This window comes from Chamaea fasciata, unplaced genomic scaffold (genome assembly GCF_029207755.1).
Source record: "Chamaea fasciata isolate MVZ Bird 193981 ecotype frontalis unplaced genomic scaffold, bChaFas1.0.hap1 SCAF_8, whole genome shotgun sequence".
NCBI classification, from domain to species: Eukaryota; Metazoa; Chordata; class Aves; order Passeriformes; family Sylviidae; genus Chamaea; species Chamaea fasciata.
In genome coordinates this window covers 27,466,040-27,492,859 of record NW_027094093.1, presented here as the reverse complement: position 1 = coordinate 27,492,859, position 26,820 = coordinate 27,466,040, and the positions used below count along the sequence as shown (strand labels likewise).

The window sequence follows — 26,820 nt, the reverse complement described above, 5'->3', positions numbered from 1 at the left end:
CATGCCTAATGACCAATTTTGCTTTTGGAGAGAGTATTTCATTCCTGCCTCTAAGATGCTGTTAAAATAATAATAAAAAAGTCTTTTCATGCCAAATTTCTGGCAGTTATGCTGCTATATATGTTACTCATTTTACAAATCCTGACATTTAGGATATATTTTTAGAACACCAAGAAGGGTTTCAAGTTTTTTATTATTAGTTGATTATTCCCTTGGAGGCTGAAAGTTGACCATTAGGTCAGTCCCTGGACTCTACTGATTCGTTAAAAATACCAGATATTACTCTAATATCTGAGTATAAGTTGAGATGCTACAGGCATTGCGCAGCTAATGACAGCAGGTAAAAAGACTAGAAAAAATAAGACTACCAGATAAGAATTTGCAATTTGTTTATGTCAGCCTTATGTTTGATTTTACAGTCAATTTCTAAATTATGCTGCTGGATAAAGTAAATTACCTAATTAATGCTACACTTACTAATAACATCTCTGCCCCCACAAATTTTAAGCATGCATAATCTTTGTAACCCTTTGCAACATCAGTGTTAATTAGCTCAAACATTTTTAACAGTTAAGTAATAAAAAGAATAATAACATTGTGAAACTTGGGTGAAGTCATCACAGTAGGGACTGACAACAGTCAGCTGCCTAATGTAAGTGCTTTTTAATTAAGGTTTGAACAAAACTTTACTCAAGGGTTTAGATTTGGTTTAAGTACACTTTTAGAATTAGGCTCTTCTATCCACCCAGGCAACATTTTTTTCTAAGAATGTGGGCCAATAATTTGGAGAGTACTTTGGGGCAATCTCTTAAATCAGAGTGTTTCTTAACCAGTCAAACTGCTCACAATGAGCATTTTTTAAGATGAATTTATTATCTGCTTCTGCTTGCAGGGAGGCATGATCATACTGCAATTACTGGAAACGTGGTAGCCAATAACCCCAATCCAGCCAAAAAAACCCCACCCCAAATATCACAAAATACCCTTCCACATGCAAAACCAGATGGGGGCTTTGATTTACTACGCTACACAGCCCTGATGCACAAAAGCAGAGGCTGTGAGGAAGGGAAGCACTCCCTTGCTGGAGGTTCATCCCTTCTTTTGTTCCTCAGCTGAATGGAGCTGATCCCAGAGCTTTACCTGATCGTCCCGGCAGATAAATGGCCGTAGGAGCCACTTGCTGCTGAACTGCTTCTGGAGTTGTTGATATATGCCACAAGAGAGTTTGGGGAGGTCCTGATCATTGTCTGAAGATCAATGCTGGCATCAGAGAGCGGAGAGATAGACAGGGCTCGTTTCCGGCTTAATCTTGGAGTCACCCGCGGGCTTGAAAACCGGGACACTGCAGGAAAGAGAGACTTTGTCAGACAAGACCAGTGGGCTGCTCCCTTCCTGAAGGCAGGCTGGAAGTGCTGAGAACTGCTGCACTCATGACTGCTGCGGGACGTTCAGGACCCAGGAGCAGCGCAGGGACCAACTGCCCTTTGATGGGAGGTTTCCTCTCTTCTGGGCGCTGAATGACAGGGGTCAGGCAGCACCATGAGCGCCCACTTGCTTTGCTGTCCTCAGGGGATACAGAATCCTGTCCATCACTCCCTTTCACAGGCACTAAATTAACTTAAAAGGAAAAAGGCCCTGCAAGGTTTCCATGGGCACAGCCATGCCCGTTGACTCCGTGTGAGGAGCAGCAGGCCAGGGGAGCTGCACATCCAAGCTGGGACGACCATTGCAAATGGTGAGTGTGTGCCTGAGTGCGGGGGGAATGGAAACCAAACAAGCACGAGCACAATGCTGACCATCCAATTAATGAAGGAGGCGAGGCTTCAGAAACCCTGAAAGTAAATTAAGAGTTTTAAGAAAACCAATTTGGCAGCTCAGGCACAAAGTTCAAGCTCTCCCCCTCCAAGGGGATCTGCCAGTGCCTGGACCCTATTAGCAATTGTCAATCATTCAGGCATGAAGTAATTTCCAACCCTGCCAGGCCCATTTATGGATCTGCAATACATGACGGGTTACTACTGTAAAAGTTTGGCATCCCTCAATGTTTTGGCACTGCTAACTGGAACGACTGACTTCACCCAAAGGAAACTCTGCCCAGGCCTGACCCACCTGCAGATCTCTCAGGTGGCATGGATGGGAGTTGCAGATGGGTCATATCACAGCTTTCCTCAGTACCACGGTATCAGACCCAAACCTGAAACGACTCATCCCTCCAAAGCAAGCAGTGTATGGATTGTGAATTTAAAAAAAAAAAAAATCAAAAAAATCTGAGTGTAAAATATAGCACTTGGCAATGGGTCCTGGCTGGTAATCCCTGCCATCCACCCAGGGCTGCGGGAGGGCTCAGCTGCTCCAGCTCCTTCCCTTGATGATCACAGGAATGTCTTTTCCAGTGGTGGTCTCCCCAGAAAGCATCCTATGGGTATATCCTATTAAACACTGTGAATAAAACAATGAATTACCCACACAGGCAATATGAACCATTTTCCCCTAAGCTGGTTGAAGGTATTGATTTTGGTTTCATATCACCAAATAGAAGTCTGGCACTTTGCAAGAGCATGAACTTTCCATCCTGATGACAGTGCTGGTATATGAGAGGGTGAATGGGATGTAGAATGAGGTAAGATGTATCCTGCTGGTGTGATCAAACAATTTCTTGATTTGTGTTGGCTCATAGCAGTCTGTGTCAGCATTTCCTTGAGACCAGTGGCTGGGTTGCAGTGTCCCAGTCTCCACATGACTTTCCTGTGCACCAAAATGGCTCTGCCATTACCATGCCTGGGTGCTGTGTAATCAATGGGATTTAGTATCACCATCCTCTCAGTCCCATAATGACCCTCACTGAACAAGATATATGACTTGCCCAACATCCCACTGGAAATCCAAGGCTAAGTTGGTACTTGAACCAAACACTCTTGTGACTTTTGTTCTACACCTAAGCAGCTTCAAGAGTTGCTAGATGCAATGCCTTTACTGAAAAACTGACAATACTGGGATTTTCTCTTAAAAATCAGATTGGTGCATATATGTTCAACACACTGTTATAGTATTTTGTACAACTACATTGTGCAGCCTCATGGAGCGGAGAGATTCTAGAAAACATGACTCAAAGATCAGGTTGCAAAGAGAAAAGGTAGCAGCCTATAAAAAACACCTTGTGAGTGTTAAAGCTGTCCCATGATTTGGAGGGACTAGGCTCAAACTTTCCAAACGCTTGCAGCTGAAAGACTCTAGCCCTGCATGACACTTCCCTGGAAGCTAGAAAAGATGCAGCCACTTTGTAGAGGCACTGTGGACAAAACCAAGTGAACTCCCCTCAGCAAAGGCTGGCCCAAAAGGCTGAAATGAAGAATTCCCAAACTTCACATCTGGTTCCTGAAATCTGAGCCCTGCCAGAAGCTCTGGACCAAACAACATGAAGGTTGTTTGGGCCTGGATCATAATGGTCCTCTGGCTGTAAGGAATTCATTCAAAACATGCACCACAACCTGGAAAGACCTGGATGCTCTTCCCAGTCCTCCTCAGCCACACCTCCTTGAGCAAGCTGCTGCTTCTTTCTGTGTCCCTATTTCCCAGTGTCATCTATTTAGATGAGCTCCTTTAGACAGGGCTTGTATTTTATTCTGTACGTACTGCACCAAGTGCGATGGGGCCCCATCTCAGATGAGTTGTCAGGGCTTCTGTCCTACAAATAATATGCGTCTTTCCAGATATAGATATTGTTTCCTGCATTTGCATTCCCACAGTCTCCTCCTTCTTTAACAGAAGGAAGCAGGCCAGATTTGACAGTCATATTTATCTCTGTTACTCCCACATCTCAAGGGAGATCTGTTTATTAATGTGCCACTTCCCTTGATAAATTACTAAATAGAAAGAAAAGCCTTGTACTCATTTCTCGCTGTTCCTTCACATGATTTATGCCCACAATGCTGGATCAGCCATTGGCTCCCATTAATTTGCAGAGGGAAGAAGACCTGATGTCCAACAGAAACCTGGGTTTTACCAGTGCAGACGACGTGGACACTCCTCCCTGCTGCACACAGGTATGTCGTTTTTTTCCCCACGTAAAACTCTGCAGGAAGCTGTCAGATTACCAAGCTCGCCTGGGAATTCTCCAGCCCAAAACCAGTAATATGCATTGTGTTAGTGTCCACTCTAATTTGGATCCTGCAAGTACTGTGGGCTATCTGAAATATTTGATAGCAGATCCAACAGGCTGGGCTCATGCTTTACACAAAAGCCTCTTAGGTCTTGCAGGCTTCCACAAAAAGCTGTGACCTAAAATTGTGCTATGAATGAACAGCCTGCCCAAGGTGCCTGGGAAGAGAATGGTCTGGGAAACAGAAAAGGAGTTTAGGCACACGAAGAAATGTTCACTAGTGCATTTAGGAAGAGAGAATATTTTCAAAATTATTATTCAAAGGCAGATTAATAACACTGGAATTGTTCTAAATAATGAAGTTTGCCTGACCTGAATCTTCTGATCTGAGGACATGGAGCACGAATGTTAAATGGTACCAGGCAGCAGCAGTGGTCAGCGTTTGTGTAGCTGTACACAGCAAGGTGTTCAGCACAGGCTGACTGACAGCCACTGGGGCACATAAGCAAAGTCCTCTGCTGCCTGAGGTCCAGTGTTGTTCCAAAAGAAAAAACACACACAACTGTTCAGCAGGGACTGTGCCCGGAGAAGTAACTAAAGGCGGGATCCATTTTTCAGACACACAGATGGAAAGCTTTGGGAATATTTATCACTAAAAATCTTCTCTCCTCTCCCCTTTCAAAAATGCTGACTTCTCAAAATGAACAGGATTAGTTTAAAGAATTCTTTGATGTTTGGAAAATATGTCGGGGGAAGTTCCCAAACTGTCAGAGTACCCCCCTTCAACACTCTTATAAGGAAAAAAAAAAAAAAGGCATTTTTTCTGTTGTCCTGAAAGTTGTTGTGTTCAGAAACCTAAAGTCATCATAGGTTAACATGAACTTGAAACAGTTACATATTGAAATAAATGTGGGAAATTAATTCAAAATTCATTCCACTCCTCTACCAGTATTTCAGTTTTTAAAAACAATTTTTCTGTGCCACTCTTCCTCAGATAGAAATATTTGTTACCTTCAGTTTTTTCCCCTATCTACCTCAGATGGAAATCTTCCTTATCTTAAATTTTTTTCCCCTGAATTGTACTGAGATATGGAAAATCCTCTTTTTTGCCACCCAGGTCCACAAAGAAGTGATGGGTCAAAGCCCGTGCAGCAAAACAAGAAAAAAGTGAACTGATGAATGGAAGGATACAGTACTGTATTGAGCCCAAAGCTGGGGTCATTGGTAGCAGCATTGTGGATAGCAGCTCATGAACAACAATAAAAAAATTACCAAAAGGCCTTTGACCCTGGTGCCTCTCCTTACAAAAAGTCAATTCCACCTACATTTTTGAGTGTTTTAACTGTTGTGCGCCGGCTTTTCCTTACCAATCACACACAGACCCAGATACAGTGATTGTCACAAGCTCAGGTCTACATGCTAGAGAATAAATATAACTCACGTACTTTAGGAAATCTTTCAAAGTAGCAGGAATTCAAGGCTGAGTTTTCAAGTGACATTGGCAACATCTGCCAAACATCCCGGCCCAGTCCCCCAGACAGCTCAGGGCTGCGAGGAAAGTCCAGATTTCTTTGCTAGAATGAAAGAGTATCCCTGGGACTTTCCTGTAGTGTGCCTATGAATTATCACACTCACAAGTTGCTCAGAAACTGGGATACTCCTCCCAAATTTAGATTGATCCACAACAGGTCAATGAAGACCAAATGGTCAGCTCATCAGGGGAATCTGCTCCCTGACAGACGAGCCTGTAAGGCACATGGGCTGCAGATGGCTCACACCCTGCGTGCCCCCCTCCTGCCTCACTGAAACCCGGCCAGAGCCACTGCATCCCCACGCCAAGCCACAGGATAAATAGTGTTATCAAAATGGTCCCTCTTCTTCACCATTCAACAAGAAAACTCCATCCAAAGTGTACAAAAACATCCCCCACCCCCCCCCAATTCCCATCAACAAATTAAAACCAAAGGCCTCATAAAAACACAGGATGGTCCCATAATCAGTAAGCGGCAATAAACTACAAACACTCTTTGTGTAACCAGTTCCTTATTCCCCTCTCTCCTTCTGCAGAGGCAACACACCTCTTTTTTAGACTGCAGCAGATGCTGGACATTTGTTCTGGCACCAGACACTGTCCTGGGACCCTTCTTTCTTCTCTCCTCAGGCCGATCAACTTCGCAGTTCAAGGAATACTAATGTTTCCCTCAAATCCTCACTGAAAGACAAGGCTGCATTCTTCTACTCCCAATCCACAAGGTAACTGTTTAGTCGACCCAACTTGCATATGTAAATTGAATTCTTCAGAAACCAGAGTGCAGCAGGATTCCAGACACTGCACTTATGGGGTGCACTGGGACTTTTTCTCTCTTCTGCACATATTTTTCTGGGGAGGAAAAAAGCACTGCTGGCTAGAAATGGGTGGGAAATTGTTTCCCATTCTCTGAACCTTTTCTGAGATTTCAGCAAGTTTCCATTCTACGCTGGGACAAAGAAAACAACAACAACAAAAAAAAAGGTCTCTGAGAGTTTTTAAGGAAGCGACTACAGGGTGCGCCGTCTGCCCAGAGTAGCCAACAGCTGGTTTGGTTGGGAAGTCATCTGTGATCCAGCACATCCAGCCTGCAAACCCAGGGCTCCTGCCTCTCCAGGCCTAAGGGAAGGCCTTCCTTCCTAGGTCACCATGAGGCTTGGCCTCTCTGCTTCTGTCCTGATGGAGCAGCTGCTCCACATGAACCTGCTGCAGGAGAGTCCTGAGCTCACCTCTCCAGGCCACGTGCCTGCAGTCACCACCCAGCTGCACTGCCAGCCAGCCCCACCGCTTACCCTGCTGGCTATTAAATCATTTCCTTCAAGGAGAAAGGCTTCAACAACACTGGCTGAAAGAGGCTGGTAAAGCTGAATCACTGTTTGATTTGGAGGAATAAAGTCCTGCTTAATGATTTGCCCACATCCCAGGCAACTGTGCCAGCTGCTGGCCTGCTGGCTACGCTGGACTGAACAAAGCCTTTTCCCACTTAAACTGCTGATTGTGAATCAAGACATTTGTGACTACCTGGCACCAGGCAGCAAAAAACAGGGCAGGGATCCCTTCTCTAGCTCCAGAACTGGACAAAATGCAATGACAGTACTGCAGGGTCATCCCTGCTATTGGTAACTGTTGCACAAACACATCTGTACAGCCTTCCTGACATGAGGGACTACCTTGGACCTAACTTGCACTCAAGATGTTTTTTTCCCATTCCCTTACTCAGCATGCACAACCCAATCACACTCTCAAAACTGTGCAAAGTGATGGATTTAAAGATGATCCCTAATTTCCACCCAGGCCATAAGAATCTTATTCCAAAGACTGGGATCTTGTTCCTAAAGCTGCTGCTAGTCCACTCGCTGATCTCCTTTTTCTTTGTGGTCTCCAGTGATGAAATGGCTTTGCTTTGTACAGCACTTTGAGATCTGCTGGCGTACAGGGCTATAACAGTTGCAGCATCGAGTCAGTGTGGACGGACTCCTCTTGAGAGAAAATGGCCCCTCCTGAAGGGCTGAGGGTAATCACAGGAAGCCCTGTGCCTAGGGGAAAAAGCAGCTGGAAGTACTAAACCTGCTTAGAAAGTGGTAGCCATCTCCAGGGTCATTGTGTTCCCTTTGTGTGCCCCAGGGATGCTCTTGCACAGCCACTCCATCACCTGGAACAATCCACCAAGTAGCACTACTTCTAAAAAAGAAATACATAAAATTGTTTTGATCTGGTGAATAGAACCTGTAGATAGTCTCAAATGTACCCCATTAGCAATGCTGTGACATTGGAAAGCGATTAACTTTTGATTTGAAAGCATAGGCTTTCCAGAAAATGGGATTAAGCCTGGATTTAAACTCCACTCTTGGATTTTGAGTCCCTGTTTGGATGAGGAAATGGATCAGGAGAACTAACTGAAGGATTGTTTAGTCTCTACTGCAACTAGCCTGAACACCACAGCAGTCTGGTACATAGAACTGGTCTACTTTAGTGTTTTAACTACTTCTAGCTGCACACCGAAAACCCAGCAGAGATGCAGCTCTGGGCAGCCCACCTCAGTCACCATGTGAACACTCAGCAGATTTGACACAGGGTTGGCACCAACAAGCTCCAGCTGACATTTATATCCTATTATTTTTCTTGACCTCAGACATGTGATGGAGTCAAAAACACTGACAGAAAACATGAAGGCACTGAGAAATTCTCCAAGAAATGCAATTACAGGAACCAGAAAGGCACAGGTATGTGTTTGTGGAAGAACTACCATACCCAGTGCCTACAGCTCCCATGGACCAACCTGCAGATGTTTGGAAGTGACGTGACACTGAATAGGCCAGATTTAATATATGCTAACCCCCTTATTTCCTTTTGCAGGTGCCAGTGTTACCACAGATGAATGATGGTGCTGCATGTGGTTTAACAAGAGCTACCTGCATTTTCAGCAAACTAATTCCTGTGAAGTTTCTATGTTCCTGGGCTCCCTGGGAAGAAAAGGGCTCTCTGAATGACAGATGCAGTGAGGTGGTGACTCAGTGGGGGTTTATGAGTGCTACTGATATTCTTGTCTCAGAAAAACACCATAAGAGGATGCTTTATTAAATTATCTCTTCAACTGTTTACTTAGGCCCTGCTGATTTAAATTTTTGAAATAACTTTCTAAAAAGAGAAGGAGACACTGTCTCCTCATCCAGCATTTCAGAGCCATCCATTTTACTCTCTGCCTTAATAGTGTACAATTCACTCTTTTTTCTGGGTGATGGATAAACCCAGGCACATGGACCAGAGACTGGTACTGGACTGGTGCTCCTTTACACATTCTTAAAAGGTAGTATCTCATGTCACATTCTCATAATGTTTGAAAGTTTCCATCTCATGCAGAACACGTGAAGGCCCAGAAAAGGCTTTCCAGTTAATCACCAACAAAGCTTTTCCAAAAGATCATAATAAATGCTTGGTGAGCCCTGGCTCCGCAGTGAATCATGATTATGAGCTTGGCTGCATGAAACCGAGACCTTTGATACATGATTCACTGTAGAGTTGTTTTCAGGAGAAGGCAAACAGTATGAGAGTCTTCTGCCAAGGGGAGTATCTCAGTACCTCAGATAAAGATTGATCTTCAGCAAACCAGAGGATGAGCATCTTGGTGTGCTGAGAGCCAGCCTGTACCACCATGAAAACAGTTGTATTTGCTTCCCTCACTGGTTGTTTATCTGGCACTTCAGTGAGGCACTGCTGGTCAGAGATGGACTAATAAGGAGGCAAGGAGGAAGGAGTCTTGTTCATGAGCCCGAGGAGAACTTGGCAGGGCTCATTTGCACCCATCTGCTATAACCGCAGGCATTAACCCTTGGGAGAGAAGACAGAGCAGTCTTACTGACCAGCAGAGAAGTCTGGGCTATATTTTGGGTGTCAGAGGGAAGGATGGCACCAAGGAGCTTGTGCTCTCTCTCTCAGACTGGGATCCAGGCTCCAAATTAATCTAGGAATTGGCAGCACAAAATGACTGTTCAGGTAAAACTTCCACAGCAGCTGCAGATGAGAAACTGTTTTTCCATTAGAAATATCTGTAAACTCCCATCAGTGAGCAGCCAGAACAGCTTTTATCATTCTAAACCAGTCACTTCATGAAGCAGCGCAAGACCACAAAAGTCTTTCATCTTAAAAGCTCAACAACAGAAACTTTGAAGCGGTAAAGAAATGATGCAGATCTCCACTCCAAAAATTATAATGGTCCACAGGCAAATCCAAAGACATCCCAGGAAACAGACACTGGATCTGAAAGTTGAGTTGATATTTTTCTTTCTTGCAGCAGAAATAATCCCCAAACTGCCCTCTGTAATATCTGTACAAGCCCAGTTCTTGTAAGATGTAGCATGAGGTGAATGGAAAGACATTTCTAACAGCTCTAAAAATCATTTGGACCTCATATATGCTTCTATTTCTTCTTCATTTAGCCAGGAGTGAGAGCTTCCTGGGTTTATAAAATCCAGTACTATCACAAATACCATATTCCTGCTTTTTTTATTTCCTTGCACAAAATACTATTATATTCTTTCCACTGTGTCTCCCCATTCAGGTATTTTCTCTCCTTGTGGACCTGAGAGGTCCCAGCCAAGGTGAGAAGTCCACTGTGCCTAGCACAGCTTTGCATGCACATGGCCTGCCTTCACCCCAGACACCAAGCAGGGAAAACATGGGGCGGGATGGCAAGCTAGAGATGAAGCTTGTCCCCAGAAACGCTCTGGTCACCCCTGGTCAATGCAGCAGGACAGCAGCAATGCCCAGCTTGCTGGACCTGCCCATCTCCTACCCATGCTGCAACCATGCCATCCTCCCTGAGACCACGATGGACATATTTAAAGTTATATATATTTTATATATATCTATGGAAGAAAGTGACCTTTTAAGCCAAAAATTATAGTGCAGCACCCAAAGGTTCCAGCAGGGCAGAGTGACTACATACAGCAACCTCCACCCGGAGGGCAGGCTCATCCACCTACCCCAAAATTTCAGCCATGCCAGGAAGAACCCAAGCTGCTACTCACCATCAACGGGGCTGAGGTAATCGTGGAGGTGGGCTGTGCTGGCTGCTCCCCCGCCCTGCATGAGAAGGTCCCCATAGGGGTTTGGGTGGCCGGCCATCAGCGTCATTTGGTGGTAGTAGTCAGCAGGGTTGGCTCCCGGCGGTGGTGGGGGCAGCCCGAAGAGGCCTCGTTCCTTCAGGTGCTCATGAGCCACTGTTGGAGCCGTGGGCAGGGAGAGAAACATGGGGAGAAGGTTCCCACTGCAGTGTTAGACCTTGGAGCTGACGCTGGTGGCCCTGTCTCCCCCCGCGCCCCCCGCCAGCCCCAGCCGCACGGCTCCGTGTAGGGCGCGCGTGACGTGCGCTTGGGCGTGCTTCTGTGGACAAAGGAGACCAGGCTGGGGCCTCTGCATTCCTCCATTTCCGCAAATTTATAAACAATCTCTCGTTCCCCCTTCTAATAATCCTCCCGTTCGGACGCAGCCAGCACCCCTGGGAGGGGGGGAGAGGGCCCAGGCTGCCGACAGCAGTAACCCTGTCAGCATTAACATCCCTGCCTATTAGGAAGGAAAGACAAATGCAGCCCAGTTCCCGATAGCAGCGTGAGGAAATTAAAGCCAAGGTCTAATGCATAGAGCTAGGTTTAGTGTCTGGCAGCATAAAACCATTTTGGCTGCCAAAGCCAATTACACTCACTTTCTCCCAGCTGTAATTTTTCAAACCTGCCTCCCCACCCGCTTGCCCCATTAACTTATTTACCACCACCTTAAACAAGGGGGGAAGAAAAAAAAAAAAAGAAAAAAAAAAAAAGAGGAAAAGAAAAGCAACCCAAAACACAATGCCTTTCTTCCACAGCAAACAATGAAACTGGTTTTGGAAGGAGAGGACAGGACAGAATACACACACACACACACACACAAGCCATCAGACCTCTCTCTGGCGGGTGCCTGAGAGTTCGAATGACGTTGGGAAGGGAAGAAGAAGACATATGCATGTCCCCATCACTACAGTGATGTTGTTTTAGCCATATAAGATAGTTTTATGCTGCCAGACATTAATCCATGGGCCTTGTTGCTCTCTGGTGCACTTTGCTGTGCAGTGTTGAAGGGCTGCTGGCCCCTGCAGCAGCTTGGGAGCCAAGGGATGTTGGAGTTTGCTGGGCATGCAGACACCAGGCCCCCAAATATTCTATGGGCACTGACCCAGCCACCTACAAATGTGTAATGAAGTTCTTCTGATGAAGTAAGGCATGACTTACACCTTGCCAAGTGAAAACAGTGTTGTGCATTTTCCCCTTTATCTGCTGGATGTCTTTGTCCCCAGCTCCCCAACATGGGGTCTGATAGGGCTCAGAGAGCATGATCACCTCTGCCTGACCCAGCACCAACTCCCCACACACCCTCACCTTCCCTGAAGGCTGCTGCAGAGCAGCTCAGGAGTAAGGCGGAAGAAAGTATGGCCCCTCGCCTTCACTCAGGAGCCACACTGACCCCAGACACAAAGCCAGCAGGGGATAACCCAGCTGGCGTTGTCTCCTCTGCAACATCAGTCTCAGCCAGGCCAGGCAGCCAGAACAACTGTGACCCTCTCTGGGGAAAGCTGGGTCTCAGTAGAACATAAGAACAGGGAAGCTCCTACGAGAGAAAGAGAGTGCTGCAGAAAGGAACGTACTTCAAGCAAAATATTTATAATATGATCCAGCCGTAATAGCTATTCTCACGCTCTGCTTTCTCAGTGCGATGATGCAAAACAAATGTGTAGTTAAAGGCGAAAAAAAAAAACCAACAGAAGGAAAAAGAGACAGCTCTCCCACTTCAGAGAGCAGCTGCGGAGTCTTTGCAGCTGTAAATCCCCGGGTTTTAGGGAATTTCAGTCCTGGTGAGCTACAAAATCGCTGCAGTGCCAGTAGTACAGTGCCTTACCGTCGGCAGGACTGAGGCCCCTGGCAGCAGAGATGACGGAGAGCGTGGGGCTGCTGTGCACAGAGCGGAGGTAGTGCTCCATGTGGGGTGCCACGTAGGGGTGAGGTGGGCTGAAGGGCGACTCGCCAGGCCCGGCAGGGTGCGGAGACAGGCGGATGAGGGAGATGTCGGAGATGACGGGGCTGCCGCTCAGAGGAGGAGGCCTGGGAAGGAAAACAGAGACACGCTGTCACTCACAGCCACCCAGAGCAGGCACGACTGCTTGCCACCCTTCTCTGTCCTGCCCCACCACCTTCGCCCACAAGAGAGGAGTTTAAGCACATAGTGGGACAATCTTCTCTTCTTGGCATACACAGAGTCTGAAGTTCCCAGGCTTCCTGTGGACAGGCACCAGTATTGCACTAAATATGTGCACTTTGTGCAAGGTGGCTCACCCCAACTGGGCTGCTGTGGAAAGGGCCACAAGCTGCTTTAGGCAGTGCCTTCACATGGAGGAGGCACAGAACACACCCTGTGCTAGAGATCCTACCCCATCTCCTTGCATAGGGAGGCTGGCCACACAACGATATTTGAGGCAAACCTGGGGTTCGCAAGCTCCTCACTGCCCCTGGATATCCAAATGCTTTGTGCTGCCACATGCAGAAAGCCCTTGACAGGGCAGTCTGTGCAAGGATGGAAATGCTGCAAAGAGAACTTATGTGATCTTGAGCTGCGCTCTGCTCAGCCCAGCATGCGTGGCTTGGCCCCTGCCGGCGCAGCAGCCCCACCTCCTGCGTCCATCATGGCCAGCACAAACCTCCTTGACAGGCTGCTGGTACGGTTCAGAGGGCAAAAGTTCATGAGAGGTTTTACTGCATGCTTACTGGGGGCCGCCTCTCTTAAATCCCTCAGATCTTCCTCAGGCCAAGTGCCACCTGAGAATAAAGTCAGTAAATGCTGAGGGATTCCACAGGTAACAAAAAAAAGTCACATGCACGTTTCAGCGATTAAGCAGTTTTCTGAAGGGTGAACAAGGATGGAAGAGAAAGTCTGCGGACTTCTCCCAGACACGTGCCCTACTGTACCCTCCAGCCTCTTGGACAAACCACAGAGGGTGCAAAGGAGAAAAAGTTACTCACCCCGACCTGAGAAGCAGAAAATCTGAGCTAGGCAACAAAGGAGGCAGAGCTATCATTAGGCAAAACAAAAGAGCAAAATCTGCTTTGTATTAGCTCTCTCTGTACTCACAGACTGCTGGAAGCAGAGCTGGTGTTGACACACAGGTCACAGCAGGGACAGCATTCGTCCCTGGCTGGGTGCTCTGGCAAAGCTGAGGGAGATGGATGTGCTCCCCGTGGGGCTGCACCCTGAGCACAGAAGACAACAGGGATTTGGAGGTCAGGGATCTGGGACATGGGCTGATCTAAGGGAGGGTACAATAAAGACCCTTCACTGAGACTATCCAAACAGGCCATTAGTGAGTGCATATAAGACCTGTCTCTCCATGCACCGACAGCCACAAACACGATGGTCTGAGCAGTTTCAACACGCCACCAGCATCTCAGGATCTCAGTTCCACCCTGCCTTATCAACAGTTCAGGTGTATTTGAATTTATTTGTAATACTTGCACATCAACAAAACCACATAGAAATGTAACATAAGCTTTGCAGACTTATTCAGCAGTTTAACGAGTATGTTTGTCTTTGTTTGATCTTCTGTGTGTTTCTCGGTCTTTATGATAAATTAGTAAACCTTGTGGCTTTTTGAACACCTTCTTCTGATGGGTAGTAAATTAAATGCTTTCTGAAATATCTGTAGTTCAAAGTACTTTTCTGTAGCAATACACTCTGTGGCTCAGTGGTGTGAAATAACAGGCAGTGAAAACCCATCACACATAAAGGCTTTGTGGAGATGCACAGCCACCAAAACAGGTGGCTCATCAGTCCCAGGCCGGGGTTTTGCCAGAGCAACACCCACCAGCATCGACCCTGTTTTCTTTCATGACACTGAAAGACAAACCGATGATGGCATGGCTATTTCAGACCTCATAACCTCCCCACCTGTGTTGCCACGGTCTTCCATTACCAAAATTATGGGGTGACCAAAGTCACTCTCTGGTGCCTCTCGCCATGACGTCAGCCGTGGCGGCGGCGAGCTCAGGAAGCTGCAGCCGAGGCCACTGGGGCTGGTTTCTGTCGAGGCTGCTAATAAAGGCATCCGAGCACGGAGCCGACCAATTTATTTCTACTGGGGAGGAGGGAGAAGTGAATCAAAGTCTCTGTTCCAGATTTAGTTTCAATTCATTTCTAATAATCTCCACCGCCTCATCTGGAAAAAATGAAACAGGATTAAAAAAAATGATGTCATTAAGAAAACATCTGACTAATTTTTCTTCTGACGAAGACTTAATATAAGTGAGGGGCGATGTAAATTAAAAGCAGCCCCGATCTTCCCTGGGCCACAGTGCCTGCCTTAATACATAAGCCATGAAAGAAGTTTTCTTACATATACAATAAGTTCCCTCTTTCATCAGTACTCAGAGCTTCTCCCAAAAGGGTTGTGAACTTCTTTGATGCAGTCCTGGAACTATGTATTACCAGGTTTACGAGCCTTTGGAGCCTCTGCTGATCAAACTGTGAGGCCGACATCTAAAATGCGTGTAACAATATGAAGGGTTTGCTGTTCATTTTCTCTGTGCTAAATTAGGCAGAAATGCTGGAGTCCCTCAGAGTAGGAAAGCTCCACCCTGAACAAAGAGGTAACACTGGGAAAAAGATCAAGAATTTCCCCAAAATGCATGCAGCTGGAAACACAGCTGGTGTTTGAACATGAGGTTGGCCCTGTGCACAAAGACTGGGCTAGAGAGCAGGCAGCTCCTTATGGCTCTGCTTAAAGCCCGTCCATACTCACTGGTCCATCTGTGGACTGGGACAGCCATACTCCCATCAAGGTCTGGCTCCTGTGAGCCCTCCCAGGTAGGGATCACCTCTCACTGTTTTACACCTACAGTTCTAGCAAAACAACAACCCATGGTGAAGCATGTTGCAAAATAGCATGGCTTCCAGGAGCTGCCTACCGGGAACAATCCACTCAGCCAGGGGCATCCTCTGCTCCTTAACTCCCCAAAGGTTTTATTTTTTCCCAGTTGCATTATTTCTTATCCCACACTGAGCCATCACATTGGCACAGCAGCTACACAGTGAGAGGCAGCTGTATCCTCACAGATCTGCTCCTTGCAGAGGAGAACCACCACATCCCGCTCTTTAGAGGCAGTGGATGAGAGATGAAGCAGTGCTGGGGCAAGGCAGCTCTGTCCCAATGTCCAGCTCACATCCAGGGCATGCAGGGCTCTCCATGCCCATGCCCCACACCCTGCAGTGGGACAGCCTTCAGCTTGGTGTGCTGAACCAGCCTGTGGAATGAAACCATGGTGCCAGAGCTGCATTCTTCAACCTGTCCAGAGAGCTCCCTGTCCAGACCTCTGCTATCCATGTCACTCCTCATTTCTTCCCTGGATCCCATGGCATGAGGAAAACACCCCACCACCTGAGGGAGAGCTCCTGGCTTTCCTGATCACACAATGCTCTAAAAATGCTGCTGTCTGCAGTGGGACAAGGGATTTCACCTGACCACATAAATATCTGGAGAAAGTGGGATTCTGGTTTTCAAATAGGCTAAGGGAATTGGGTGTCCAAACGCCATTAAATTTAATGTGAGCCAGGGGCCTATTTTCCCCACAGCTCCAGCAAGAAGCCCAGGCTCTATAATTAATACTCAGGACTTGAAGAGCAATTTGCATCTCTAACAAAGCATGTGAGCCTGGATTCCTTTCCTCCCCCACCCAGGAGTGCCTTTTCCTTTGCTGGTCTTTAACAGAGGGAGACACTGACATGTGGGAGATATTACCTGATACCACCTAAGGGCTCCAGGGCCTCATGGTGGTGCTGGGGGCATACAAGCTACTAAAGGCTTTACAGAGCAGGTCTTTACCAGTGCAGTGGATGACCCCTCTGGAGAGCAGAAATCATGGCACAATTTACCTGGCTTCAGCTGCCTGCCGAGCAGAACTGTGGGGCAGTGGTAACACATGACAGCAGAGGAACAGAATCCGCAAAAGGAGAGGATATCAGCATCTGAGGCATGACACACACTGCCTGTGGACACTGGGAGACTTCTGGTTGTTTCCCAGGAGCTGGTCACTCTGTAACAGTCCTTCACTGGGGATAAGAGATCTGCTTAATTTTCTTGCCTCTGGGATTTTGCTGAAAGGAGTGACAGCTCATCTGAAGCTCTGCAGTCTCATCCCAAAGTCTGGGGGAGGGAGCTGGCATTTTCCTTTGAAAACCAAGGCAAAGAAAACTCAGCCCGTGGTTTTCAGTGAGGCAGAGCACCATTCTCCTGTGTGTGCCCTGGAGCCTGGCAGGTGCTTGTCTTTGATGCTGCTGCTGGATGCAGTGTTGAGAAAAACCTTTGTGGTCCCACAGCAGAGGAGCAGCATCCTACCTGAGGAACTGGACTGGGCTCCTGGGAAGGGAAAACCTCAGGAACTGGCAAAACCAGCACTGGCTGCTATGGAAAGGGCCTTGGGGTGACTTTTTCCCGCTCTCCCTCAGTGGACATGCATCAGCAATCCCAGAATCTTGTATGGCGGAGACGAGGCAACATCTCTCCACTGCTGTGAGTCTGCAGCCTCTGCAAGGGGCACTCAGCAATGAATGTAACAGTTAAAGAAGTTGCACATTTCTGAAATAATCTCCATCAGTTAAATAAACCCCAGAAAAATGCAGACAATTACCAAGCACTAATGTTCCATGACTAGTCTAAATTAATACTTATGTGACAAATAAATTAATTCTGCAGAAAACAAAGGGCTGAATACTTTTCCATATGCTTAACGGAATATAGACACTTGAAGGCAATTGTTTTGCTCTACAATAAAGAAATGCATAGCTGCTAAACAGACATAGAAGCAAGGAACAGAACTACTCCTGGGGGGTATCATATCCTGGTAGAATTTTGCTATTAAAAAAAAAAAAGCTTTTAAAGCCAACAATCCGTTTTAAACCCCATATAAAACCCCTTGCTTTTGTTTGGTTTAGTTTGACATAAAACTTCCTAGCCTGTTTTTCCAAGTCCTGTGTACCTAGAATACCACCTTTGTCTGAAGGAGACAGAGGAAAGCCATATAGACAGCTGAAAAATGGACTGCTCTCATGGCAGACACAGTATGGATGGGATGCCAAAGCTGTATTCAACAGGAAACCTAAAGTGCCCCAGGATTCATGCTAAATGATTCAGTCTAAACAGCTCTCACAGCCCCCCCAGCTTCACCTCTGTTTATTTCTGATTTAAAGTCCCTTACAACAGGAAGGGCGAGAGGTCGCAACAGTTGTGCGGTACCCTGAGGATCAAACCCTGCCAGGTCCCTCAAAACAAGGTAACTTCCAGAGGTCAAACCTGGGCCACGATTATCAAATTCACATGGCATTTGACCATTCCCATTCAAAGATCTCCCTCCCTGCCGTTTTTTCAGCTCGGAGCGCAGAGGATGTGCCGCAGGAGCAGCACAGAGCTGCCTCGCAGCCGCCTCTCCCCGCGGCCGCTGCAAGGGAGCGCAGGGCAGCCCGGTAATGAGGCGATGGGGAATCACCGGCGCTTCCCAGCTCCCCCAGCACTGCAACAAGTTGATAATTACCCAGTAAAGTGATCCGATGATCGAATATACGACTATCAACTTGGAGAGCCAGCCTATGTGTCCCTCTACAAAGAGACCGAGATGGGGACTCAAGAGACACCACTGCTAACTCCCAGCCCCCACTCCATTGGGATGCCCAGCACCAAGTAATATTTTTTTCGCTTGTATCTTCTCAGCTCTAAAATAAGGTTAATAATTTTTTTTTCATACTCACGAAGATGAATATATAGAAAATCAGAGCTACCATTACTAATTCAGCAGTTAATGGTCTCACTTATAAGATGTTACAGAGATAGTGAATCTGAACAAAAATTGTTACAGCTTTTCTGCAGAAATTTAATGGGCGTGTTTCAAGCAGTTCCTATTTTCTCTTTTCCCCTCAAACCTGTCTTTGAGCAAAAAAAGAAGCATAAAATAATAATAAAGAAAGATTTATAACAATAAAATATCTATTTTAAAAGGTATTTTTATCAACAAGAGTAAGTTCCCATTAGATGGGTTCATGGATGGAATTGGTAAATTCAGCATTGCAACAAGACTGCATGGCAAAACTAGATGCTTTTCTAAAAGATGAGCTTTAAGCACACTGCAAGGTTTGGAGTTCTAGTAGTAGGAAATAGTAATTTCTCCCACTGTAGAAATTAAAGAGGGGAATCCTATGGCCAGTGTTGCAGATGTCAGATCAGATAACTGTGGTAATTCCACTGGGCCTTAACAGATAAGAATCTCTGAATATGAAATCCCTTATTTGTGAATTTGTGGTTTGGGCAGTGCTTTGAGAAGGATTTAGGTACACACTATGAAAATCCCACTCCACATCCACTGGCAATGGTAGTTGTCATGCCCAAAGTCTAATCCTGTACTACCGAAATCAAAGAAAACTCTGCCACCAATGAGAGGAGCAAAAAGAACAGGTCTCCAACACAACTCCTACGTTTTTCATCTACACAGTATCATAATCTAATGCAGGTACAAATTCTTTGCATGATTTTTTTCCCATCCCTTAGACTTAATGCTACTTCTAGCATATGAGTAATTTGAAACGCTTGCTCCAGGTAAGAAAAAGATTTTTTTTGTTACAAAAGTGGAAAAAAACAGTGGTAAACATCTTTCATTTTTCCTTTTGAAAGACTATTCCATATTCAAACATACCTGGCTTCAATCCTATATTTAAAATAACTAAACCCAAGAACAAAACAACCAATCTATCTGATTTCACCTGATATATATTACTTTTTAATAGTGAAATCAAAAGGGTTTTTGTTAAGAGTTTGAAACCTTTTTCATCTATGTTCCACCCCAAGTTAACAATCTTTTTAAGCTCACAGATTGTTGGCAGCCTGAGTGGGGACAGGGTCAACTTTTGGAGGGAGCAAAGTTGGGAGCCTGAGCACAGGAATTGGTTCCCAGATTAAAAACTCTTCCAACCACATACCGTTTCTCATTGCACTTGTGCTGCATTTACCACAACAAGGGTCTAGTACTGACTGACATTTGTAGCCACAACTGCAACACAACAATAACAATATTGCTTTTAAAATGGAAGAAACCCGGAAATTTTTGTAAGTAAGGTTGCCCTCCATCATACAACACACAAAGAAGCAAGACATCAAAGGTAGAAATTAGGGTTGATATGGGACCTTCAAACCCAAATCAAATTAGTGTCTTAGGGAGAGATCTTTGATTTAAGCTTAATAGTGGTAATTTTTTCTCGGATTGTTTTATACTTAATCAGCCACACAACCCACTGTGCAGACATATGTTCCCAAAGCACATCAAAGCAAGTAAACATTCTGTTTCAGATCCTAATATCCTTTTTTTTATCCAATTATCTTACTTACGTGATCTTTTAATTTAAGTTCTGAAAGCCCACCTTTTCACACAAGCTTTCCTTTAGGAATGGAGGTAGAAGGATGACCAGCTCAGTTCTTATGAGATACTTGCCAAAAAAACTGCACAACGAATAAATCAAAGCACAGCAGATGAGGCTCTAAGATAGTTTCTTGAGAGATTAATGATGAAAGCCTTCAGAGAAAAAGCGTATTTTAAGAAGGGGAACTTCAAGGAAGGTAGCTGAGGGGGAGAGAAGGAAGAAAAGTGAGAGAAAAGGCATGAAGAAAAACATAGATAGAAGTGCAGGGGCCAGTGAAAGGAAGCAAACCTAAGGAACAGTGCAAAACCTGGAGGCATGTAAGCTTCAGGTTGAAACCACTGGGCACAAGAACTTGACTCCAGTAGTCACAAACGTTGAGAGCTGGGGTGCCAAAACACCGCAGGGTCAGGGTGGGGAGGGGACGAAGGCTGGGTAGTGACATGGCTGATTGAAGGAGCAAGCCAGGTGGGAATCAGTGTGGAAAAAGATGGGGAGAGGGGTAGACGCAGATCAGATCCTGATGGCAGAGCTGAGGGAGATCTGAGAGGAGTCAACACTGGTGTGGGGATGTTGGAAATGGGTGCTAGAGACATGTGTCTGATGTGACATAGCCATTTCTCTGCATCTCATTGTTTTCCCTTGGGACACATGTTGAGGATATTTACACTTTCAAGTGAATACTCTGCTTGCAGCTGTGAAGACATTGTGCTTGGGAAAACAAATGGAAGTGCATGTTTGTGGGGAAGAAATCTGAGTTTTTGAATCACTGCCCAGTGTCTTCTTCCTATGCTACTTTTGGGTGGAGGCTTCTCTGCCTTAATAGGGTATAACATTCAAGTGCTACAGAAGAGTTTAGAATTTAAAAGACAATTCCTATACTACTTTGGAAAAGTCTGTTTCCATGTTATGCCAGCACTAATCCATTGAGTAGAGGGAAAGACAGTGGCAGCAACACCACAGCAACGAAACTCATGGAAGAGTCTGGCAAACCACAGAAAATGCTTATTCATTCATTACACTTTAAATCTGCCTTGGCTCCATACCTGTCATATCCCAGAAAAGCAAAAAAAGACCATTCCTCTTCATCATGACTGTAATACAATCAACTGGCTGCAGCATTACTCTAACCAACGTTAACTAACAGAGTCTGTGTCTGACATCTATAATTTCATGTTAACAAATTAGGTAGACTCCTGCATTTCCTGGTACCTTGAATGCCCAAGAAGCTCATAACTTTTCTTTATATGCAAAATGTCAGGGAAAGGGCAAACAATGTTATGCCAGAAGACCATAGCCAAATCACTTGGTTGGAATGTGCTGTAAATCACAGGGTGAATGGAAAATGAATCTTTGTTCCAGGACAACGACTTTCAGCATTAATGTTTCTACTAATATGCTCCTTTTCTGTTGGGAATGTCCTCTTCCCATAATCCAAGGTCCTATAACTTAAAACCTATAGCTAAACAAGACACCAAGGAAGAAAAACCTACATCCAATTAATTACAAAACTCTGAAATGTCCTGCTTCTCCTTTCTAAAGTACAGGGGAAAACCATTGGTGTTCAAGCCTTAGAAAGATGACACACTTGCCCTAAGCAGCAGTAAGCTGTTGTAACTAACTGGAAGTAACCAAACCCCATAGTTTACAAAGGGGAAAATAACAAAATGGGAACAGGTACAGCACAGATCTTTACAAAGCCTTTCCAGACACAGCAGACAGTGGAGCTCCGTCACTACATAAAGGTGATTGTGATAGCAGTGCAGAAATACATCACACACACACAGACACATGCCAGGCACTCTGCTGGTGTGCTGTGTGTGTACCTGCCTCTGGTGCATCACAGCACAAAGGAGTAAGAGACGTGCCTTCCCATAATAACAAAGCTTTTGGTCGGGGCTCCCTGGGTTTTCTGCAGGAATTAATTTTACTGGCATTTGACACATTTTAAACAGCAACAGCACTCACAGTAACCTCCAAAGGGAAATATTCCTGAACAATATATAATAAATACATTGATTTCTAATAATAACCATCTGCCCTAAATCTTTTTTGCTGACAGGTTTAGTTGGACCAAAGGCCCTTTTCACATCTACTTCATGACAGTTCCCATCACTACATAAAGACTTTGAAGTGCCCTAACGTGCAGTAAAATGCGAGAAAACCTACCAAACTGTCAATATTTCTTCACTTCTAAAAGGAAATGCTAATGGCACTCAAAGAGCTCAAGATGTAATGTAAGATCAGATCCAGCAGACTGGCTGATCTAACCAGCCTTTGCTTTGCAACGAGTATGTTGAAAAGCAAGCAATTATATGGTGAAGAGCAGAACTAGGTAAAAGTTTTTCACTGATGTGACTGTAGAGAATAAACCCTTTTTATTCCAAACAAGCTTTTGTCTTGAAGTATCTGGAGTTTTCTGTACAAAATAAGAGAATCAACATTAATTTCTTCTTTTTAACTGATCACTTTTTTTTCCCTTTCTGTTTTTTTTTTTTTTTTTTTTTTTTTTTTTTTTTGTTTGTTTTTTTGTATGTTTTTTTTTTTAACATTAGAGAGAAAATGAACATGAATGAGACATAAATATTTTTTTTAAATCTGGACAGCATTCTGCTAGGGTTTAATTTTTTCATAGGGGAAAGTTGAGCACAAATAATTCAGAGAAGGCAGAGTCTCTCTCCAATTGCCTGCAACAAACAACTGGCATTTCTCTACCAGCTCTAGCCTGCAATGTAAAGACTGGGAAAGGCTCTATGGCAGGAGAAAGTAAAAGCAATAAACAGAAGGCCAGACCTACGATAAAACCCCAGCACTGCTCACTGCACTGTACAACTTGAACATACTTCAGAGGAGCCAGGATGCTTCCCCCACCCTTCAAATCATCATCTCATGGTAAGAAAAGATGAGGTGTTTCCTATCTCATCTGCCACGTAACCACCCAAAAAACCTTCCCTGCAAAACTCCTTTGCTCCCAGATCAGTTGGTTTCACTGACTACAGCTGCTCTCCTATTATTTCAGTTTGTCAATGGCATAGGAAAATATAACACATTTATCAAGGAAGGAATAGGGATCTGATGTTCCCCAGCTGTTTACTGCTGAAAGTTTACACTAGTGCTTTTCAACCTTTGGTTTTGCAAAACCTTGGGAAACACTAAAAACTTCTTTAGGGGTTGTGAAAGACAGTAAAAAAAAAATCTCTGCAAGGCTCTTGTTATTCACTATACTATGTTTAACAACTCTGCTAGAATTTTTTTAGGGAAGCCACAGACTGTAATAGCTTGAAAACCCCTCACTGACTCTATGCTTCCCAAAATCAGTAAAAATTACATACAAAACATTCTCAGGGTAATCCCTGATGACTGCCCCAATCCATCCTACACCCACTAACATCAGCTGGTGCAGGAGCAGGCACATGTGATTTAGGGAACTTTGCTACACTGGCACAGAGGTAACTCCATCTCCTGCGTCTGTATTGCTGTGTACCTACAGCAATACCTCCTTCCCAACACCATGCAATGGGAGACCTGCGGGCCTCATCTTTCATTCTCTTATCTCATGCAGCTATTCCTTATGCAGACACATTTCTGTATACAAATCCCATTATACTTGACCCTCAGTTCACCCTGTTTCCATTACAACGCTGTAGACTCAACCAGACTTGCTCCAGTGCCAACTCTGTGCTGTCATTCCTTGCGCAGAGTGGTAATAAAGAAATCACTGTTTTAAGCTGACAAAGAACAGATTTCTTACTAAGTAAACACTGATGTTTTGGTAGGGAAATTAAGTTATAAAATTGTGTCTACAAAGGGAGACCATACAGATGGAGTTTGTTAAGAGACAGCAATACAGTCAACAGTGGTTAATTCAATTGCTTGCTACTTATCAGATTTTTTTTTTTAAAGGCTTATCCAGTTTTTGTAAATGCAAATGCAGAAAAGCATTTCAAAGAGCTGTTGTCATTGGAGCTGGAGAGTGATGTGCACACGCACATGGCCTTTCCAGGCCAAAGAAGCCGGCCCTGCGTATCCGCCGTGGCTGTGTTGGTGTCCAGTGGGTCTGGTGACCACCAGCCTGGCAGGAGAGGAGGCCTAGGCACAGACAGCTCATCACCACACCACCACCCTCCAGTGCCTTCTGTCCTTAGGGCTGTGCCATGGCCTCACTTCTGGGCACTGCTCTCACCTGCCTCTCTGCCTGTATGGGGCCTCTGGGCAATATTAAATACCCCAGACCTTTCTCCAACCCAGGGCACTAAGCTCAGCTGGGTAAAAGTGGGAAGTTCACTACCTCCTGTCCTCAGCTGACCCTTAAGTTATGTCAACCTGACCTCAAATGTCACATCTAATTCCCAAAAGCACCAGGCTGATGCCAAGTCACTGAAGCTGTTTCTCTCCTGTATGCTCCAATGGCAGAGGCACAGCCACTCTTCATGCTCGCCCTTCCAGGGAACTGCAGCTGGGTTTGGGGTGCTGCCTGAAAAACACGGGGTTTTTTGCAGCATCAGTGTGGGCAAAGGCTCCAGACATCCTCCTCACACTAACAGTTCTGGTGCCTCCTGTACTGCTGATCCAGGAGCAGAAGCAGGAGGATCCTCATCAGTCCACAACCTCAAAAATCATCCTTCCTGCATCTCACCAAACACCAGCTTATGTGGCATTTAAGTGGTGAGAGGGATGAGACCCCCAGCCCTGTTTGTGCACACTCAAACTATGCAGAGCCGAGGAAGAGATGGTTGCATGGGCAACTGCTCAACTCACAGGTTACAACTATGGTTTTCCACAACAGCAGCCCAGCTCTGCCTGAGGTGGTACTCTAAGTAGTCTGAACATAATCTCAATGCAATGGGGACAGTTTAAAATGACCAGAGAGTTGTGGAGGTTTTTTTTGAATGATAAGAGAACATGATTTATCTTTTGCATAGGATAAAGTTCACTATGGGATTCAACATGTAGCATGATGTAAAGTCTCAGGCAAGCCAAAAGGTGTTAACATTGTGTGCCCTTTAAATGAGGCAATTAGTCAGTAAAACGAGATGTGCTTAGGTTGGAACTATGTAAATACATTCATTTTATTAATATAAGGCAAAATCTAAAAAAGAGATATTGCTGGGCAATTAAGTCACCAAGTATTGGTTCTATTTAAAATTCAAGAGAAGGGATATTAAACATACTCAAATTTTAATGAAAACATTTGCATCAGTTTTAATAATTCAGCACAAAATGTTATTTAAACATTTCTCTCTGGTTTTGGAAAAGGCAAACACAGGGCCATTGTACTGTGGTCTGGAAATGAGAAATCAGAAGCGCTCAGGTGCAGTGGATTTCTTTACTCATTTTAGACAACTTGGTGGCAAACAAACCAAGCATGGCAATCAAAGCTATTCTGAAATCCCAGTAGTGAGGTTTTCCATGTGGTAGAAGGTTTTGAAAGTCCCATCAGTCATCTTTTTGCACCATCAAGTATCACTTGCAGCTCATGTTGACTTCAGTGGGGTGTAAGCTCTTACATACCTTCATTGTAGGAAAAGGCTGTGGATGGGATTTCAGTAAGATATTAACCTGTCTTGTAGTTTACTTTGAAAATATAACTTAAGATCCTGCACTTTTCATGTTTTGGGGTTTTTTATTTAGTTGTATCAGCTGCTTGATTTGTTTAAAAGAGCAAAGGATGTAACAGGTGAAAACAGCGTGGATTTAAAAAATACTTTATGGTTTAAATAATCTAAAGTGTTATTAGTAACCAAGGAAATTCAACTATCCAGATCTGAACTGCCAATATTCACAACTCCCTCTGTGCACATCACATCACAGCACAGGAAAGCTGTTCATAATCTAATGGCAATATAATTACTCTTACCCAGCATGCAGTACACATTTGGTACTCATGAAAAGTGTAAAGATTAATACAACCATTCATGCCTACTACAAAAGAGTCTCTTGCCAATGGAAAAAAGTTACAAGAAAGCACAGACCATTTTCTAAGGTCAGTCATGTAGTATCTGAGGGACAGAACAAGTGCAAGAAGTTGTAAGGACCTATTGGTAGGAGATAAACTCTTAATTATAAAAGCCCCACATGAAAGCTCTCATTCTGCTGTTCAGTAAAGGAGGACAAAAGTTTGACTAGTCAAAAGTTAAGAACAAACGCAGCTCACGTTATTGTACCCATGGATTTTTACAGGCATACTTGTCAAGCTCTTGTAATATCGCCCAAGATGCCAGATTGCCTGGCTGCACCATGTCCACCTTTGACCTTCAGTCTTCAAGAACAGCTTCTAAAAGTCTACAGTTTCATTTTAATCAAAGATTTCCTCCTGGACACCTCTAGCTCTTTCAACTGAATCTCAAATGTGATTGGGGTGCGCAGACCATGTGCAGAGTAGGAGATTACTTTCAGTCCAGCTTTCAGCCAGTGAGGCTGGTAACAGGAGGAGGACACCAGATTGAGACCTTACACTGCTAAGCAAGGAAGGCACCACACACACCCACAGGTACACACAAATCCTTACTGCACTGCAAGTTCATTGATCGTAGCAATTTTGCTGGTGAATGCGTGAACCACAAAATTGCCCTGTCTGGGAGAAAAGAACCAATGAACACAGAGCTGGAAGGGTTGGGTTTATGAAACACAAAGTAATGAAGTCAATCACAGAAACCAGATCCTGGAGAAAGTCCAGTTTGGCAGTGTAGCCAAAAACCAAATGAAGAAATAGGAAACCACT

At 44.9% G+C, this 26,820-nt stretch overlaps 1 protein-coding gene across 1 annotated transcript in view; it reads right to left on the bottom strand.

Moving 5' to 3' along the window:
- The window catches only part of GLI2 (GLI family zinc finger 2), a 188,563-nt gene that overhangs the window by 28,170 nt on the left and 133,573 nt on the right, over positions 1-26,820 (bottom strand). The window contains exons 4-6 of the mRNA XM_066190248.1: positions 12,555-12,757; positions 10,655-10,846; positions 1,141-1,342 (exon numbers count right to left, since the gene is read on the bottom strand). Coding sequence (XP_066046345.1) covers positions 1,141-1,342; positions 10,655-10,846; positions 12,555-12,757 — 597 coding nt within the window. The remainder of the gene's footprint in view (positions 1-1,140; positions 1,343-10,654; positions 10,847-12,554; positions 12,758-26,820) is intronic.